This window comes from Rhinichthys klamathensis, unplaced genomic scaffold, assembly GCF_029890125.1.
Source record: "Rhinichthys klamathensis goyatoka isolate OS25496 unplaced genomic scaffold, OSU_Roscu_1.1 h1tg000072l_1, whole genome shotgun sequence".
NCBI classification, from domain to species: domain Eukaryota; kingdom Metazoa; phylum Chordata; class Actinopteri; order Cypriniformes; family Leuciscidae; genus Rhinichthys; species Rhinichthys klamathensis.
The window spans coordinates 2,180,482-2,199,722 of NW_026606615.1; the positions used below are offsets into that span (position 1 = coordinate 2,180,482).

Consider the following 19,241-nt stretch of genomic DNA (forward strand, 5'->3'; position numbering starts at 1 on the left):
ACCGTAATGCATGTTTTCAGGATTCTTTGATGAGTAGACAGATAAACCGCATTTACTTAAAATCGAAATCTTATATTATATTAAAAATGTCACTTTTGATCAATTTAATGTAGAGCTGCATGATTCTGGATAAGTGGAGAATCACGATATATTTGTTAAAAATAGAGATCATGATTCTGAATTAGACAACTATACAAAACAGTCTATTCAAAAAAATATATATTTTTAAATCTGATTGAATGAATGATTCAATGACTCACTCATAAAGACTTCACTTGTTTCATTACTAGATGAATTAGCATTTTTGAACAAAGAATCTCTTGAATGAATGATTCAATGACACATACATTTTTTAACAGTCACTTGTTACACCTACTGGTGTAACGATGTAATTGATACAATCTTTATATGAAGCGTTGAGTTTCAGTCGGGGACTTACTCTATTTTACTCTATCACTACGGTAGAAATCAGTGTTTATATCTGAACTATAAACTTTTATCCCAGTACTTCTTGAATGCAAGTGTATGTTCAGACTGAAACACTAGCTTACTACATAGTGTATACTGTAATGCATACTCATTCTTAAAAATAAGGAAAACTATATGCATTTACAACAATAAACATTGATATGCTGCTTTGTCACATGATGTCACTTGTGAGTACATTCGGTTTTCTTAGAAAGAAAAGCTTTAAATTTTTATTATCGAATAACAAGTAAAAAGGGTATTAATCACATAATTTCCAAATAATTCTGCACACTGGAAATGAAAGATGTAGTTGAGTGCAATATGAGAGTACCATTTTGCTAATAAGAGAAAGAATAGAAGAGAATTCCTGAAGTATGTAATTATGTCTTTCATATCCAAGAATTTTCCAAATGCCAAATGGGAATGGGAGTGACCTGGCAGTTAGAAATGCTTTTCTTATGGGTGTGTCCGTAATGGATTTCCTCTGTATTCCTAAAAGAACTGCGAAGGATATTTTTAGTCCCTGATAAGCATTTTGGTTTGTTATACTTTACTTCTAATGTGATTCAATCTGGAATTGGGTTACTGCTTTTTTGTTGGTTTCTTAGTCCTTTGGTTTGTCTTTGGTCAGTATTTTACATGTTGCTCAAGAGATGATTTATCTGAAGTGAAAGTGTCATTTTACTTTTATTATTGTCAGTCCCATTGGAGGCCCCCCAAAACTTGACTGTTATTGTGAACAATTCCATGTTGATGATCCGATGGGAAGCTCCGCCCCCTGACAAGTTGAATGGAGTCTTGCAAGGATATGATGTCACTATTAAACACGGGACACGTACGAACAAGGTTAGTAATTGGGTTTGCCAATTGTGTTTTGTGTACTAACAAAACTGAGTTTAGTAAATGTCAATGACTGAGAAACTAAATTCTGTCTTTTCTCTCACAACACTCTGGACATTTGCAGTGCCTCTTTAATGCTTGCTTGCTATGCCTTTTTATTTAGAAATCATATCTATAATCCCAAAGTTGTCACAGTGTATAGGAACGTTCTTTAAGAAACTTTGCTGAATTTGTTAAATTATTATTTAAAGATTCTCTCAAAGAATATGTTTACTATTGAGTGTCAAGGTTTTTAGGTTTAGACAATGACTTTATAAAGGTAAACACTTTTTTTTTGTATGTATTTTGTATGATTTCACTGTATCTTTGACATTTTCAATATTTTTATTTCACTTGATGTGCAGTTCACTTATATAGTCTGTGGTGCAAAAGCATTTTTATTAGTACAAATATTCTACTTAATATAAAACTGTATGCTTAATTTATTATTATACAATAATTATTGCTGTTTTACTGAAGATTTTCACTTTTAGCTGGTGAAAATATTCACATAATTTCTACTTTACTCTGTGTTTACTGTGCTGCAACCAGGGTTATCATCATTAAGCACAACTAAAAACATAAATTACTTCAAATAAACATTAACTGAAATAAAGTAAAATATATATATATATATAAAAAAAAATTACTTTATTTTAAGCTAGTTGCCAAAGCAACATTTCTAATTTTCATTTAGTTTAAGTTCTAATGTAACTAAAACTAAGTACTAAAGTAACTAAAACTAAATAAATTCAAACTTAAAACTGAATAAAAACAATAGATATATTTACAAAAAATAAATAATAAAACTTTAACTTAAATGAAAATAAAAAGAGAAAATATAAAAATATTAATTCCAAATATTAACAAAAACTATCATAGTTAATAATTAACAATTATTTTGTTAATAATTAACAAAAACTATAATCACTGATACTAAAATAACACTAATTACAACTGAAGTAAACATCCACACATCTGTTCTGTCTGTTCTGTGCCACACAAAATAAGAGCAAAACCCCCTGAGTTCACTTTATAGTATCTACATATCCTGTACGTAACCAATTTGTTTTTATTACTCAGTTCATCTACTTCTAAGTTGCCCAGAGCAGCATTTTGGTCAGTGTTGCTCTTCAGACATGAGATTTTCACCAGCTGTGAGGAAATTGGCTAGAGCCATTAAAATAAAGCAGCTGTTCTTGTTTCTAGGATGAAAGCGACAGTCTGAGATCATTAATGTTCAGTTTCCTTCGGCATGCCAGCCTGCTTGAGTTCAGCTGTATTATTAAATGCCCCTTAAGCAAATGTCTTCATTGTGATGTTATGCATTTATCATTGCACATCAGTTTGCAATGTGTGATATTTGCCAGTTTTAAATTCGACATGAAACAAACGTTGCGCTAGTCTTTTCTTTCCTATTTTGACCTATATCTGAGTGAAACGGCTTCTTGAACAAGAGAAAATGTAGGGCGGGACCTGATTTAGTCCATCAGGAATTGGTTGGATGGTTGTGGTTGGCTATTGGTCGATCTGATCGAGTGAGTGACTGACAGGTTGCCCCGCCCACACGCCAGTAAACATGTCATCAGAGAAGAGAAAAGATGCTGCAAGTTATTTTGATTACAGAGAATGAGGCACTTGAATTTAAACAAAATCATGTGCACGGATAAATCATTTATAATAAATAATGCAATATTCCATACAAAAAATAAAACAAGCCAATTTTGGTTTCATGGTTTCATTTTTTTTCCACCACAAGTGCAACTGGAAATGATTATTAATAAAACACTTTAAGCACAGATTGAGTTGTAAGTCCCACTAGAATAAATAGTTCTCGAGGCCAAGTGTGTAACAACATGGGGAAAAAGTCTAATGGAGTATCATAGCTGCTAGCGCTGTGGAATATAATCGTTATTATGATTTTATGACGATTCTGCATCGATGCATAAAAACAAAAGAATTGATTTTTAAAATTTATTTAGATAGGCCTATCATGCATATTATTGTACTATTTTATTGTAAATAAAGAACTCAAAAAGTCGTGTATTTCGTAACTTATGCTTTAGTTTTCACAAAAAGATGCATGAATCAGGGAAATAAAGTGCGGGATGTGCTTGATGTTAAACAGTTTTGCCTTGACAACTCTTGACCAGTATTTGAAGGTTGAGCAGCGAGTTCATTGGCTACTAATACAGCAGGAACCAATCAGCTGTGCCCTATAGAGATGATGTGATTGAGTTAAGGACCGGTCAGCCTGCGCAATCTAGAGTTTCATGATAGAACCTTGTGTTTATTAAACGCAATAAGCCACGAAAAAGATCTCAATGTGTTACTCGCGCTGACTTATGCCGAGTTCAGACTGCACGATTTTCAAAATAATCGGGTCACTGTTGTTTTCACACTGCATGACTATCTGGGGTAACATTCAGTTGCTGCTGTGTTCACACTGCACGATGGATCGGCGACAGGAGGTTTCACACTGCATGACTTTACAAAAGAAAGAATCGCTGACAACTTCTGCCTGGTCCGCAAACTACGTTTAATAAAATAACGGAAGATCACGCGTGCGTGAGACCGGAGTTCTCGCGCGACACTGATTTTGTTATTAAAAATGATAGCCTACACTGTAGACTGATTTGTAGCGAAAATGAAAAAAAATAATGAACAGTTTATGCAGGAAATGGTTGGGAAGACGAGGGGAGCAAGGACTGTGTTTTGCAAAGAGTTGGGGGTAAATAAATAATTTTTCAAATGTCCTGCTGTTGCTGCTGGTCATGCAAATGTTTGTGCTTTGTTTCTGTTTGATATAATTGTAAATATAGGCCTGTCTATTAAAATACTGATATTCTGGTGTATAACTCCTCCTCCTCCCTGTATCTTGCTCTCTCATTGGCTGTCGGTCATCGCCGATGTAGTTTTCAGTCAGAACACATTCACACAGCAGGATTGTGAATCGCCGACAGGTCCAGATATTTAGCATGCCAAATATCTCACGGGCGTCGGCGACTCGTCGGCGATTCTCTCGGATCGCGTCTTTGCTCATTCACACTGTGTGATTGTCACTCGCGTGAACGAGCACCGATTTGCTTGTGATTTCGGGCATTTGTCGGCGATTTCTCAAAACCTGTCGGCGAGCCAAAATCGGGGCTAAAATCGTGCAGTCTGAACTCGGCATTACACACTCAAATTGTATGTACACACAAACGCACACAGAAAGCCACCTCTCTCAGACATCATGTGACTGCAAATTTAGTTATCTTTAGCACCGCATTACACTTGAACGGTCAGATACACACAGGAAGAGTATTCACGTAGGCATAGTCAGTTGTGACTTAAGTGAACGTAGACATTTGCGGGGAAAAATCTAATGTGTAACATTTTATTAAATCTCTGCATTTGGTCCTAATATAATAAACCTGCTGCTATTAATGTTGACCAAACAACAAAAGAAAAGAGGGAATCACTCACTGCTCTTGACTGAATAACATTTTTATAGCTTTTATTAGAATCAATTTATTTATTTTTTTGTATTATTTCTTGCTTGAATGCTTCTGTTAAATAGAATTGGAGGAAAATATGCATCGAGAAATGCTTTATAATCGAATCGGTGCCCTCTGAATCATAATGAGTCGTGAGGCAAGTGAAGATTCACTCCTCTATTAGTTGCACTTGTTTAGTTACAAAGTCATTAGGAAGTCTTGAGCATTATCACTGTTAAAAATAAACTGAGGATGTTCCCATAGTCTATCACCTCTGAATGCCCTGTGTGAGTGTGATCTTTGTCGATGTCCAGTGACCGATCATATGGGAGTGGTTTTGTAACAGCATGGCATTTATTTCTCTCCTGGCACAATGGTGTACTTCCTTTTTCTGTGCTAGTCACAGGAAAACGACAGCGTGTGGAGAAGTCATTTGTTATTGTATGTCTGCCGTGACTCACCACTGAGTGACCTGGAGTTCATGACGACCAATCAATGGCTGCGATTTAACAATCTGTTGTATTCTATAGCCGTGACTGACCTGTGTGATCTCATACTGTGATCTGTGTGAAAACAACAGTAACTGGAAATGAGTGTCATGCATTTACACGCACAGCTGGTCTTGGACCGACAGCTGTTGCTCTCCCTTAACGAAATGACCTTGTAGTTCATCGAGTAACAACTGCTCATGGAAAAGTGAATTATTTTGATTACATTTGTTTGGGTTTTGGGCACACACTTTATCACAGCACAAATAAGTGTTTGAAGACTAGTTTTAATCTTATAAAACCTGTAAAGACAAGAGCTTGTACTATAATTTTATATTAAATATATATATATTTATACTTGTAAGTTTTGTTATTTTATTTTATTTTATGCGTTTGTTTTTTTATATATAACTAGGTTTAATTTATTTTTCAGTTTGTTTTTTAATTTGTTTCCAATTAGAAAATTTTGGAATTTTGGGGAAGTTCGCAAGGCAACATTTCTAATTTTTGTTTATTATAAGTTTTTCATCTATTTTTATTTTAATTTTATTTAATTTTATTTCAGCTTTATATCAGTTAACAAAAATGTTTCACACCAAAATAAAAAAGAAATAAAAAAAATATATTTTTCTTACTGGCTTTATTTTCTTTTTTTAATTTCTTTATTATTATTATACATATTTTTTTAATTATTTATTTAAATTTTAAGAAGGTCCCTTAATTCCTTCATCGTGACATCAGGCCTAGACAAGAAAAAGCCTTAAAATTTGCCTAAAATAGTGTTGCCAACGAGACAGTAATGCTTAACAGGAGGTTATCCAGTAAATGAGTGTGTTTTAGTAAGTCCGTCTCTGGTAAGTGTGTAAGAATTAGAGTAGGTGTGTTTGAAAAACATGTTGTTTCAAGCTTGGGTTGAATATAACTGCTGAGTTTGCTTTTCTGACCATAATCCAAGGGTTCCTTCAGCAAACAAGGATTGAAAACCTTCAGGACCAGTAAAAAACAGGAAGCTATTATGTGAACTAGACGACCAGAAGTGGCTTATCGCAGAAGCTGGGCAGGATTTCTTTTTTCTTTTGGGTTTATTTTTCTTTCTAGCATCTATTTAACCCTTATTGTATGTATTGTGTTGATTCTTATGCATGGTCAACAGAAATGTGCACTTAATAGGAAATGCAAATCCAGTTTAGTAGATAAACATGCAAGTATTTCAATATTAAAAAAACATAAACCATTTACATGCAGAAACGAATTGCATGCACCCTAAATACCCTAAACTGGCCATGTGTACTTGTCAAAGCCCCTAGAACGAATCACTTCTCGTTTCGAGATCTGCAGATGCAGTTTTTCCACATTTTTTTTACTGACTCAGTTTTAGTGTAAGTGTCAGAATGTCTTATATGTTGGAAACAGAAGTGGCAACTTTACGCAACCAGCACATCGATGTGTCACATGCGTCATGTGTTAACCTCCCGATGTCCTCAAAAAACAGCTTCTCTTTTTCATCCAGCCTTTGGTTTGTTTTTACCCTTGATTTCATATAAAATGTTTTTCGTTCCTGCAATGCTAAACAATATTTTCATAAAACAATTTTTTTTTAAGAGGACCAATTATGTCCTTTTTCAAAGTTTTGGGATCTACTAGAATAGGTTTTAATGCTTGAAATTTCAAAAAACACATTATTTTTCACATATTGTACATTGTTGCGGCTCCTCTCTTCTCAGTCTGTCAGTAAAACTCTGTTTAGTTCCTGTCTCTATGAAGCCCCTCCTTCTGAAAAGCACACTGTGCTCTAATTGGTCGGCTGGAGCAGTGTGTTGTGATTGGTCAAGTGCTTCGAGTGTGTTTGGGAAATGTCCCGCCCCTTACCATAACCCCCAGTTTAACACACTACTAACTAACTCAACCAGGCCCCGCTCCTTTATTCTGCGTATCAATTATTCAAATGAGGAATATTGTGACGTGTTCGTTCCCGGAAGAAACTCAAGACTACAATGGAGGCATTTCAGGGAGTTCAGAAACACTGACACTGATATAGAGAAGAACTCCCGCTGGAGGGACTTTACAGACCTTTATCATGCTCAAACAGCAACATTACACACTTAAGAAAAGCATAGGAGCCCTTTAAGACTCATACTAAACCAGCTTGGACAAGCATGGAGATTCAGACTGGTCTATGCTAGACATTTGACAATGCAATGATAAAACAAAAAATGTGTGTGTGTGTGTGTGTGTGTGTGTGTTCCAGATTCACAGTATCACCACCGAGGCCGCAGTGACACTGCAGGTGTTCAACACCACATACAGTGTGGAGGTCGTGGCCTGCACTCAGAGCGGCTGTGGGACCAAAAGGTCACGCTTCTTTCTCTTTATTCCAAACACTGGTGAGCAGATGCATGAACATTCCTCTGGGTTTCACCATTAGTAGATGTAATGAAATATTGCAACGTAGTGACACTGCAAAAAGAAAAGTTAGTGCTGTTTATCTGTATTTGAAGTATTTGGTTTTGTTTTTGCTGTGCTTTTTGTTTTGTTTGTTTTACTGCTTTCTGGTGGAAATCAGCAGACAAACATGTTTGTATAATGACCACTAAACTGTATAATTAACTATTGTCCCACGTAACATAGATCTTTTAACGATTGATCATTGAAAGATCACGATCTCGATTCACTGACCCAGAGAGAGCAGTTGTCATATTTAGGTATGAAAGAGCTTGCCAAACACTGGAATAAAAGTTAATAGTCTGGATATAAACACTGATGTCTACTTAAAAGTAAGTTGACGTTTCAATTAAAGATTGTATCAATTACATTGGTTACACCAGTTGTTGGCAATAAGTGTCTGATTTATTAGACAAAATAATAGTGAAAAATACACTCATTTGTCAAGGATAACACAATTAAAGTTTAAAAAAAACTTGTTTCTATTGTGGTCCTTGATGTAAAGTCTGTTAAAAATGTATTTGTCATTGAATCATTCATTCAATAGATTCGTTCAACAACGAATCATCCAGTACTGAAACAAGTGAAGGCTTTATGAGTGAGTCATTGAATCATTCATTCAAATTATATGTTAAAACATTTTTTAAATAGACTGCAGCAATTAACATTTTGTCAGAACCTCTAGAAATTAAATTACATGTTATTTTGTTTGTCTATTCAGAATCATGACCTCTTTTTTAAACAAAAAGTCTTGATTCTCAATTTATCCAGAATCGTGCAGCTCTAAGATATATTAATTCATTATATATATTTCTATATTATTTTAATTTAAATAAATCAATTTTTTTTATATAATCTTATTTATTTTAACTTTTTAAATTATACATATATATATATGTGTGTGTGTATATGTGTGTGTGTGTGTATGTGTGTGTGTATATATATATATATATATATATATATATATATATATATATAGTGTGTGTGTGTGTGTGTGTGTGTTTTTTTTTTTTAAATGTATGTCCTGTAAATAATTACCAGCATAAATATATTTTTGATATTTAAAAGCACTGCAGCAACCCTGAGTTAGTGCAAACAGCTTCTTTCTGGAAGGCATCCCACTGAACGATTATCTTGAATTGTAAATTAATTGCAGTGAATACATCCGTAGTTTCCCATAAGAAACATTTACAGTTGATTTTAAAATCAAAAACCTCTTTAAAAATGTTGTTGATTAAATCAAAATAGTCTTTCAGCAGCTAGGAGGGATATTTGTTCGGAAAGAACCAAATGCTTACGAAGTTAAATCACTCTTGTGTGATCTCAACATTTTGGACAAGCAAAGAGAGTCATGAACAAAGGACACATCATCACCTGTTTCAAGCTGTTGAACTAAACTCTGGGCTAAAATGCCGTTAGTGAGATTCAAAGCATAGAGGATAATATTAATATTGCACTTGTGACTTTACCTTACTTTACTTTATTTCACACGTCATCATTATAACATTTACACACATTTTCAGAAGAAACAATGGTCATATATAGGTCGTGTGAAAGGGAACCCCAAAGAAGCTACTTAAAAGCTTTTAGTAGGGGGCCCGATAACATAAACGTATATAATATACAAACCAAAACTCAGTGTACCATAGACACAAAATAGACAAAAAACAACAGAAAATAAACACTACAACAAACAGACGAGTATAACAATTACGAAATGTTCAACAATCATATGTTATAAGCAATTTTTCCTTGAGATTTTTCTTGAAAATGGAGAAAGAATGCAACAATTTAAAATTTTTAAAATTACAGGCTCGTACATTTTAGTCGTCGTTTTTTGCCAGTAATTAAATGTTTTTCCCTTGTGTCATATGCTGGGGACGACTGATTGGAACAAGCTCACACAATCGGTGATTCAACCTATGAATGACCTTGAAATATCGTACAGGCATTATGAAAGACATTATATTCAAGAAGCCTTAATGGACCAAAGCGACGAAACAGAGGACGAGTGGGGGTATTGTGCTCAGACCACGTTATTACCCGTATAACTTTTTTCTGTAGAGTCTGTATTTTTTTTTTCAGGTAGCTGGCAAAAGTATTTCACCATATGACATTACAATAGTTTAAGTGGGGCTCAAACTAGGTTTTATATAAGGTGAGAAGTGCTGACAGTGGGAAAAGATGTCTTACTTTAAATAATAGTCCAACGTATTTGGATAATTTTTTTATTAATTGATCAATATGGCATTTGAATTTTAAACTTTCATCGATAAAGACTCCGAGAAATTTAGTGGTGTTTACTCTTTCAATAATTTGTTCATTTATTTTTAGACTTAACATGCCTGTGTTCCATTTGTTTTTTGTTGGAATGAAATACAATGTAGTTTGTTTTGTCAATGTTAAGAGATCATTTATTACACCGAAACCAAATATCTACATTTCTTACCTCTCTATTTATTGTTTCATCCAATTCCAATATTGTCCATTACAACGTAGATGTTTAGTATTCTGCTGACCTTTGTTAGAAGTACAGATGCCAGCCTTATTGTTGTTTATGCTCTTGTTTATTAAATGGTGAAGTGCATGCATGTGTGTTTTGCTTTCAGGATCTCCTGAGTCTCCGTCCTCGACGCCAGTTCCCAATCGTTCCGACTCCGTGTACATCGTGCTTGGAGTGGTTTGCGGTTTCTGTCTGTTGTTGATAGTGATGTTTGGCGTGTTGTGGTTGCGCAGTCACTCCTTTTTGCCGTAAGTTTCTTTGTCATTTCTCTTTTATTTTTATTTTTATATTCAACATGAAATCAAAATCGACCCGGTTTACTTGAACACAGTTTCCTGTTCTTACTGTGAGTGATTTATTAGTATATGTTATTCCAAAGAAAAACCCTTTAAAATAACTTTTAACCTGACGTCATAATGTTAGCATCATAATAAAATAGCTGTTTAAAATGGAGGCTTGTTTAAAGTCACAAAATAAGAAATATAAAAGGTAACTGACTTTATACCTCACAATTCTGACTTCTTTCCCTCGCGATTGTTTGTTTGTCTTACAATTTAAATTTTGCAATCTTGTAATTGTAAGTTAATCTTTCAATATTCTGAGAAAAATATTTAAAAATATTGAAAAGGTTTTTTCCTCAGAATTGTGAGAAGCCCCATCTTATTTTTTTTCTATTTATTCGGTTTGCATATGTTATTTAATTTACTTTACTTTTCACTGTCCGTATGCATTTTGTTTTCTTGTTATTGTGTTTTACAGAGCTGGTAAAATGTATAATGTTTCACTTCATTGATGTAATTGTTAAATCTCACTGCTCTGTGATTTTCAGACGTATTTTCATGCTAAGACCAAATCTGAAAAACAAGGGCTATTTTAGGAACCAGAGTTTGTTCATATTAACTTTGGACAAGAAATTGAAGGCTTCAGGAAAGAAAAGTAGGGGGAAGGTTGCAGTGGTCTGTAAAAACAGCATGGCTTCTTAGTAAAACTAAATTATGGAGGACAGAGTTGGCCAGAGTAGTGCTAAGCAAAGAGCTTCAGATTGCCTTTGGTTGTTTTCTAGTGAGACTAACAACAACATCCCGTTTTCATCATTCTCTCTGGAATACGTGAACAGTCTCTGGCTGACTCTACCGATAATGTGCAGTGGGGGTTGTGGTCGCTTTGCGGTTAAATATCCACTAAGTTACTTAACAAATAACTGTTAACTGTTCAAGGTCCTTTTGCAGGACTCCAGACTGCATCTAAAATGACTGCAAATGTGGCAAAAATAAAATTTGAAGTCTAATCTGCATTGTTAACCAGCATGTATTTGGACAAAAAGGGTTAATGAGAAGTCTAGCTGTTTGCCGAGAGTTCATCATTTGAGCTGTGTATTGCAGTATGTGAATAATGGTGGTAAAAATAACCACAGTTCTTAGAGAATAACCAGATAAATGGAAATTGCATGTAAACGGGAGTGAATAGGTTTGCTTGTGTCATGTAAACATCTTACTGCGATTAAGACCGTACTCTGTTTATTGGAAATAATCACATTATTGGATGTCAATAATGTCAAAATCCCATTATAATCTCATTATGAGGGTGCATGTAAACGCACTCGATGTCTAATTAAAGAGAGTTTTGTTGTAATTCATAATGAATTTTAAAATAAATCACATGTTATAGTCAGTTCATCCCAGTTTAAGGTAGTGCCTGCTTTTCTAAAAGAAACTAGGAAGAAATGCTTCAGTTCAACACTAAAGTGCATTTAGTTTCCATTGCATTTCAGGATCCTGTGTCTTTTTATTTATTTATTTAAATGTTTTTAGTCGGTAGCTCCTCCGAACGGCTTAGACCTGCATGAAGTTTTATAGTTTTTGCTGGTTAGTAGTACTGGTTTTGTACTGCTATAGCTGCTGGTTTACATGAGTCGACTAGCACTATTAGCAGGTTGACCGAGGAGTTCCTGCTTGTTTTGTGCTGTTTCAACAGATTTACTGCAACTCAATGTCAGCTTTTCTGGCTGAAACTTCATGAAATCCTAAATCTCAAGATTGCTAAGTTAGTAGTTAGTAATATGTCATGGGGAAATGTGAAAATGGTGACTCTAAATGAATGATTTGTGTTTGTGTACTGTGTGGCTGTCATGTGTGTGTGTGTGTAAATGTGTCACTGGCGCCCTCTACAGGTGTTTGTTTGGTGCTGATGACAAACTCACTCCTGGCGTTGAGTACCGACCTCAGAGATCCTACAACCGTTCAGCCATCGAAACCACACGTACGTCAAGCATTGCTAGCATTTTTCCCAAAACTTGAAGATTTAAACTATTCTAGATTATAAAGTATTTCTTCTTTGTTTTAGTTGCCAGTCTGGGCATTAGCAGTGAGCTTCAGGCCAAACTGCAGGACGTGATGATCTTAAGGAATCTGCTGTCCATCGGTAAAGTCCTCGGAGAAGGTGAGGGTGTTGTGTTGTGTAGTGGAGTGTTGTGGAGTGTTGTGGAGTGTTGTGTAGTGTTGTGGAGTGTTGTGGAGTGTTGTGGAGTGTTGTGGAGTGTTGTGGAGTGTTGTGTAGTGTTGTGTAGTGTTGTGTAGTGTTGTGTAGTGTTGTGTAGTGTTGTGTTGTGTGACCGCTCATGTCAGATGCATTTATTGACCTAATGTCTCTTCTTTAGGTGAGTTTGGATCTGTGATGGAGGGACATCTCAGACAGCCTAATGGAACCTCTGAAAAAGTTGCTGTGAAAACCATGAAATGTAAGTTTTTGATTTCAAAAGTGCAAATCATTTTAGTTTGGATATTTTAGATTAAGATTATGAAGGTGGATACTTTTTACTTTGAAGTATTTAAGTATTTAATTTAAAAATTAGTTATTTTATATTTAAAAAATTACATTTACTTATTATTATTCAAATTAGGGATGTCCCGATCAGGTTTTTTTGCCCTCGAGTCCGAGTCCGAGTCATTTGATTTTGACTATCTACCGATACCGAGTCCCGATCCGATACGTATATAATACATAAAAAAATAATAAAGAAGAGAGAAAAAACAGATCCAGGATGTTCCTTATTTTTTATTTAATTCACTTTATTTTAACATTCAACAACTGTTAACAAACAGAGCACTTCTGTGAGGTAGCTTGAACAATCAAGTAATAAATAACATAAAATCTTCACTTTTGGACTTTAGTGCAACAGTAAATATAGAAAAAGTCTAATATAAAAACAAAGAGCACCTCAACTTAAAATACCCAGCAGGCATGTAAACAAAAAATAAAAATGTTTTAAAAGTGTATAAAAAAATAATGAGAATATATATATACATTAGGGGTGTAACAGTTCACTAAATTTGTGGTTCGGTTCGATACGATACAGCAAAAGAAAGAAATGCCAGAGAAATTTCCTATTTGTTAAAAGAAAAACTATTTTTAAATAAGTTAGAGTTTTCCTACATTTTGAAACTTTCAGGTTTATAAATGGGGGTAATCTTTGAAGGATTAACAAATAATGTTTTGGTAATCACATTAAAAATAACATTTAAATATATATTTATATAATATTTGAGTTTTGAAGTGCAACATTAAGTCCATGTTCATTCACGGCACAATGTTTCTCCTGGTTCCCACGTCAGCGCTGTTTGATCTTATAGAGATCCAAGGTTAATAACGGAGAAATGTGAATGCTTCTCACTAGATCTCGCAGTGATGTTATTACTTCAGTGGCGAATTCAAATGTTTTCTTCACTGGATCTCTTGGCGCTGTGTCGCTTGATCTCGCGCTGAACAGATATTGCTGGTCCGAACTGATAATGGTCCGTTAAGCACAATATAATGAGAAGCGCAGTTTCGTTCCGCTTTCTTTACGTTTGCCATTTGATGTTGCGCAACGTTGTGGTGATCGCGCCAGCGTGGATTTTGTCTGCAGGAAAAATGGTCCAAGGAATCGTTCGGTTTGTATGCGTACCGAACCGGAAGCCTCGTACCGAAACGGTTCAATAATAACGAATACATGTACCGTTACACCCCTAATTTACATATATCCGAGTCCTGATCGGAAGGTAACTAACCTCCGATTCCGATCGAGTCTGAAACCACGTGATCGGGCCCGATTTCCGATCGCGTGATCGGATCGGGACATCCCTAATTCAAATATTCAAGTTTTACATATTTTATTTTAAATTATTTTGAAAAATTATTACATTTTATAATATTACAATTAAAATTTTATTTATTTATTATTACTATTATTATTATAGTTACTTTTATTGAACTGTAAAAAAAAAATATTTTATTATATTTTAAAAAGTATTACATTTATTATAATTAATTAATTAAGAATAAATGCAATACTTTTTCAAAATAATTGTATTATTATTATATTTTGTTTTTATTAAATTGTAAAAATTATTACTTTTTTATTATTATTAGAAATATATATATATATATATTATATTAGTGCTGGGCAAGTTAACGCGTTATTATCGCGTTAACGCATTTATTAATTAATGCCGACAATTTTTTTATCGCGCGTTAACGCAGAGTTTTTTTTTGTTTGTTTTTTTGAAAGTCTGTTGCTCACTGGCTCTGAATACACATAGGCCTACAGTCAAACCATGGATCACAGGAGGGGTGGGATGTTGGTCAGCCAGCAAATAACCCACCCAAACAAGCAGTGGAGAGGCTTTGGCAGGTTCTCTCAGGTGAACAGAAAGGGAGACAGCGCTCCGCGAGTGAATGACAGGCGCTCTATGGATAGTAACCATGGCAACGGCTTCTGTGCGCTATGCAACTGTAGCCTTTTTAACTTAAATTAAAATTATACATAACTTTACCTGATAGGCCTGCGTTTAGTTTAGCGGGGATGCTCTGCCATGTGAATTCCCTCCTGTTGATGTCCTGATAACTATTTAGATTCTGGAAACTCACAAACAGCGAGCCGAGGATCAGTCTCTCTTCCAATGATTTGTGCTGCGCGTCATGTACAAAAAAGTTAGACAATTCAACTTCGGCAACGCGCGGGCGCGTGCGTGAGGCGAGCATGACTGCAACAGTTTCACAGGAACGCACCCGCTTGTCGCTGCACCTGTGCTCGACCACTTCACCTCACTCCATGCTGATTTATACTTCTGCGTCGGACCTAAGCCGGAGCCTCTACGCTATAGACTACGCGTTGGTTTTCATTTATATATCTGCGTCGTTGTCCGCGTTGACGCGCAATTACACATGAGGGAGAGTGTGAAACCCGGGGAGCGGTTCTAGCAATCACAGCGCTTGCGGTACGCGTAGAATTGACGTTACATTTTTGGAGAGATGCACGTCAGGGTACGCGCGCTACACAGCTACGGCGTGAGTTCGACGCAGAAGTATAAATTGGGCTTTACCTCTGTTTAATGTAATCTTACGTGGGAAACTATGACATGCCATGACCAAACCTAAGCTGCTATCAGAGAAGTAACGTTGGTCGACTTATTTCTGTAGTAGTGATCATGACCCTTTGACTACATAGACTGTTTCTGCTGCTCCCTGATACAAGATACCTGTTCAGAAAAAAACGCACAAGAAAACAGGACTCGTTTTAACAAGCTAGATAAAAGGTAATGCCCTAGCAGTGGCAAATAGCTTTGTTTAAATATTTGATTTGATTACATTAATGTTTAAGTTGAGATTTACAAGAAATATTTTATTGATAATGTGTAAAGGGAATACTGCTGGTATAAAAGCACCTTATTTGTTTAAAGTTTTTGCAAACCACATGTTATTACACTTTTGTAGCAGTACATTTAAATCAAAAGTGCGCAATACACTACTTTAGAATTCATTATTCAATTTTGCGCGTAACAATGCGATTAATCGCAAGAAGTCATGCGATTAATCGCGATTAAATTTTTTAATCGTTGCCCAGCACATATATATAGTAAAGAGTATTATATTTTTCATTCTTATTAATATTAGTTTTTTTGTCATATTTAATATTTGACATTTATATTTTATTTATTAATTATTACTATTTAAAAAATATTTCAAGGTAATTAATTTTTTACATTTATTATTATAGTATTTCTTTATTTATCGCATGTATTCTTATTACCATATTTGCACCTAGACATTTTTTGTTTGTTTGTTTTACATTTTCAACTAATCTTACAGCTGTAGGTCTTTACAATGGTCTGCAAAGACACTAAACTTATATTTTATGTGAGATCTTTATAACTAGATAGGCCTAGAAGAGAATATGATCAAATATATGAAATAAAGACTCTTCATTTCTGCCTCTTTCAGTGGATAACTTCTCGCAGAGAGAGATTGAAGAGTTTCTGAATGAAGCTGCTTGCATGAAGGATTTTCATCATCATAATGTCATCAGACTCTTGGGTGAGAAACATGCCTGGCACCTGCATTATTGAACACACTAGAAATACTCATTATAGAGTGGAAACATTCTGATATATCAATACGCAAAGTGTTTAAATCCATAATATGTTCGGGTCAATGATATCAAAGTCTTTATCTACTGCTATAATGTTAATTTGTTCACGTAGGTGTTTGTTTAGAAGTGGGCTCAGGACACTTTCCTAAACCAATGGTCGTGCTCCCCTTCATGAAGTACGGAGACTTGCATAGTTTCCTCCTGCGCTCACGTCTCGAGGAAGATCCTGTGGTAAGATGCCAAATAAGCAGCATTACTATTGGTCTACATGCATGAGCCAAACTGTGAAGTTATCATGGGTCTAACAGATGCTGTGTTGTGTTTCCAGTTTCTCCCTACGCAGATGCTCCTGAAGTTCATGATTGACATCGCTCTGGGAATGGAGTATCTCAGCAACAGAAACTTCCTACATCGGGACCTGGCCGCTCGCAACTGCATGTATGTGTCCTCAACTTATCGTCGCCTATTAACTGAAAGAAAGACAAAAACACAGTTTCCCCCCAAATAAAAATGAAGCAGCACAACTGTTTTTGAACATTGATCATAATCATAAATGTTTCTTGAGCATTTCATCATCATATTAGAATGATTTCTAAAGGATCATGTGACACTGATCATCATATTAGAATGATTTCTAAAGGATCATGTGACACTGATCATCATATTAGACTGATTTCTGAAGGATCATGTGACACTGAAGACTGTAATGATGCTGAAAATCACAGGAATAAATTACAGTTTACAATATATTCACATAGAAAACACTTATTTTAAATTGTAAAAATATTTCATAAATTACTGTTTTTACTGTATTTTTGATATGCCTTGGTGAGCAGAAGACCTCAAAAATCTGAATGTTAGTGTAATGCTAGGGATTTTATTACTGTTTATTTGAACTTTATAAGTCTCAATGTTTGTTTCAAGCAATTACCATTTTTTTTTTTTTTTCATCCAGGTTGCGAGATGACTTGAGCGTGTGTGTTGCTGATTTTGGCCTGTCAAAGAAAATCTACAGTGGTGACTATTACAGACAGGGCCGGATTGCCAAGATGCCTGTCAAATGGATCGCAGTGGAAAGCCTCGCTGACCGAGTCTTCACAGTGAAAAGTGATGTGGTAAGAACTGTCATTACAGCCTCTTCATAGCTCTGTTTTATTCAAATTCATGAGAGGATGAGTGATGTTTTTAGTCTCTACAGCTGCTCATAACTTTATAGTTCCTTTTATTTTACACAAACTACGTTTTTAAAAAAAAAAAGGCTTTAATAGAAGTCTCTTCTGCTCAGCAAGGCTGCATTTATTTGATCAAAAATACAGTAAAAATAGTCTGTGATATTATTACTATTTAAAGTAACAGTTTCTATAATATATTTTAATATATTATAAAAAGTAATTTATTCCTGTGATCAAAGTTGAATTTTCAGCATCATTACTCCAGTCTTCAGTGTCACATGATCCTTCAGAAATCACTCTGATATGATGATTTATTATCAATGTTGGAAACAGTTCATGCTGCTTCATATTTTTGTGGAAACGTGATACATTTTTTCAGCATTATTTGATGAATAGAAAGTTCAAAAGAACAGCATTTATTTGAAGTAGAAATCTTTTGTAACATTATAAATGTCATTTTTGATCAATTTACTGCCTCCTTGTTAAATAAAAGTATAAAAATCGTACTGACTTCAAACTTTTGAACTGTAGTGTGTGTGTTACTTTGGTACAGGAAACGGCTGTTCATACGACATATGACTTCTCATTGATAAGCTTTAGACCATAGTCAGGGTTTTTGAATGTTTGTTAATGTTTATTTTCCCTTAATGTCCTGTTTAGTGGGCATTTGGAGTGACCATGTGGGAAATAGCCACTCGAGGCATGACCCCATACCCTGGAGTACAAAACCATGAGATTTACGACTATCTCCTTGATGGAAACCGACTGAAACAACCCAACGACTGTCTTGATGAACTGTGAGTTTTAAAATCTCTGTGGATATCCTGCTTGTGGTCATAGCATGCCTACCTTTTTCCTGGACAAAACTTGTATCCAGTCCAAAACTATTAGTTAACATGAAATCCTAATTGACCACATTTACTTTTTTTAACATGCATTATTTACCGCACGTCATATTGTGCATAATTCGTCAGTATATTATTCTAAAAGATGATAAAACGTTGTGTTTTATCAAAATATAAAACTTTATGCACCAGAAACAACTTTGCTTATATCTTATGCATTTTCCTTCTCGGGTTAATTGATCTGTTAATTGACCTACCTTTCATGTAGTGTGTAATAGAGCTGCTTGTGAATGTAAAAGGTCTGTAAGGTTTTAAAGATCAAAGTGCAGGATAAATGGAGTTATTGTCTCCCAAAAGAAAGAAGCGATTCTAAACTGCCTGAAATGAGTCGCCAGTAATTGACCCTTCGCTAAGCCACGCCCGAAAACCGCCACTGGCCAATCGTGTCTTAGCAACCGTAACTAGGCGCGGGAGGTCTGGCAAGCTTTCGAGCGAGGGAAACATGCCGAAGCGTTGTGCGTATGGATTGTGGAAATCTGATACCCGGTATCCTAAAAGT

General features: G+C 35.1%; 1 protein-coding gene across 1 annotated transcript in view; it reads left to right on the forward strand.

The window, feature by feature from the left end:
- The window catches only part of mertka (c-mer proto-oncogene tyrosine kinase a), a 40,521-nt gene that overhangs the window by 19,282 nt on the left and 1,998 nt on the right, over positions 1-19,241 (forward strand). The window contains exons 8-18 of the mRNA XM_056250679.1: positions 1,169-1,314; positions 7,563-7,698; positions 10,366-10,507; positions 12,430-12,518; positions 12,603-12,698; positions 12,916-12,996; positions 16,518-16,610; positions 16,778-16,896; positions 16,994-17,103; positions 17,621-17,780; positions 18,498-18,634. Of these exons, the coding sequence (XP_056106654.1) occupies positions 1,169-1,314; positions 7,563-7,698; positions 10,366-10,507; positions 12,430-12,518; positions 12,603-12,698; positions 12,916-12,996; positions 16,518-16,610; positions 16,778-16,896; positions 16,994-17,103; positions 17,621-17,780; positions 18,498-18,634 (1,309 nt within the window). The remainder of the gene's footprint in view (positions 1-1,168; positions 1,315-7,562; positions 7,699-10,365; positions 10,508-12,429; positions 12,519-12,602; positions 12,699-12,915; positions 12,997-16,517; positions 16,611-16,777; positions 16,897-16,993; positions 17,104-17,620; positions 17,781-18,497; positions 18,635-19,241) is intronic.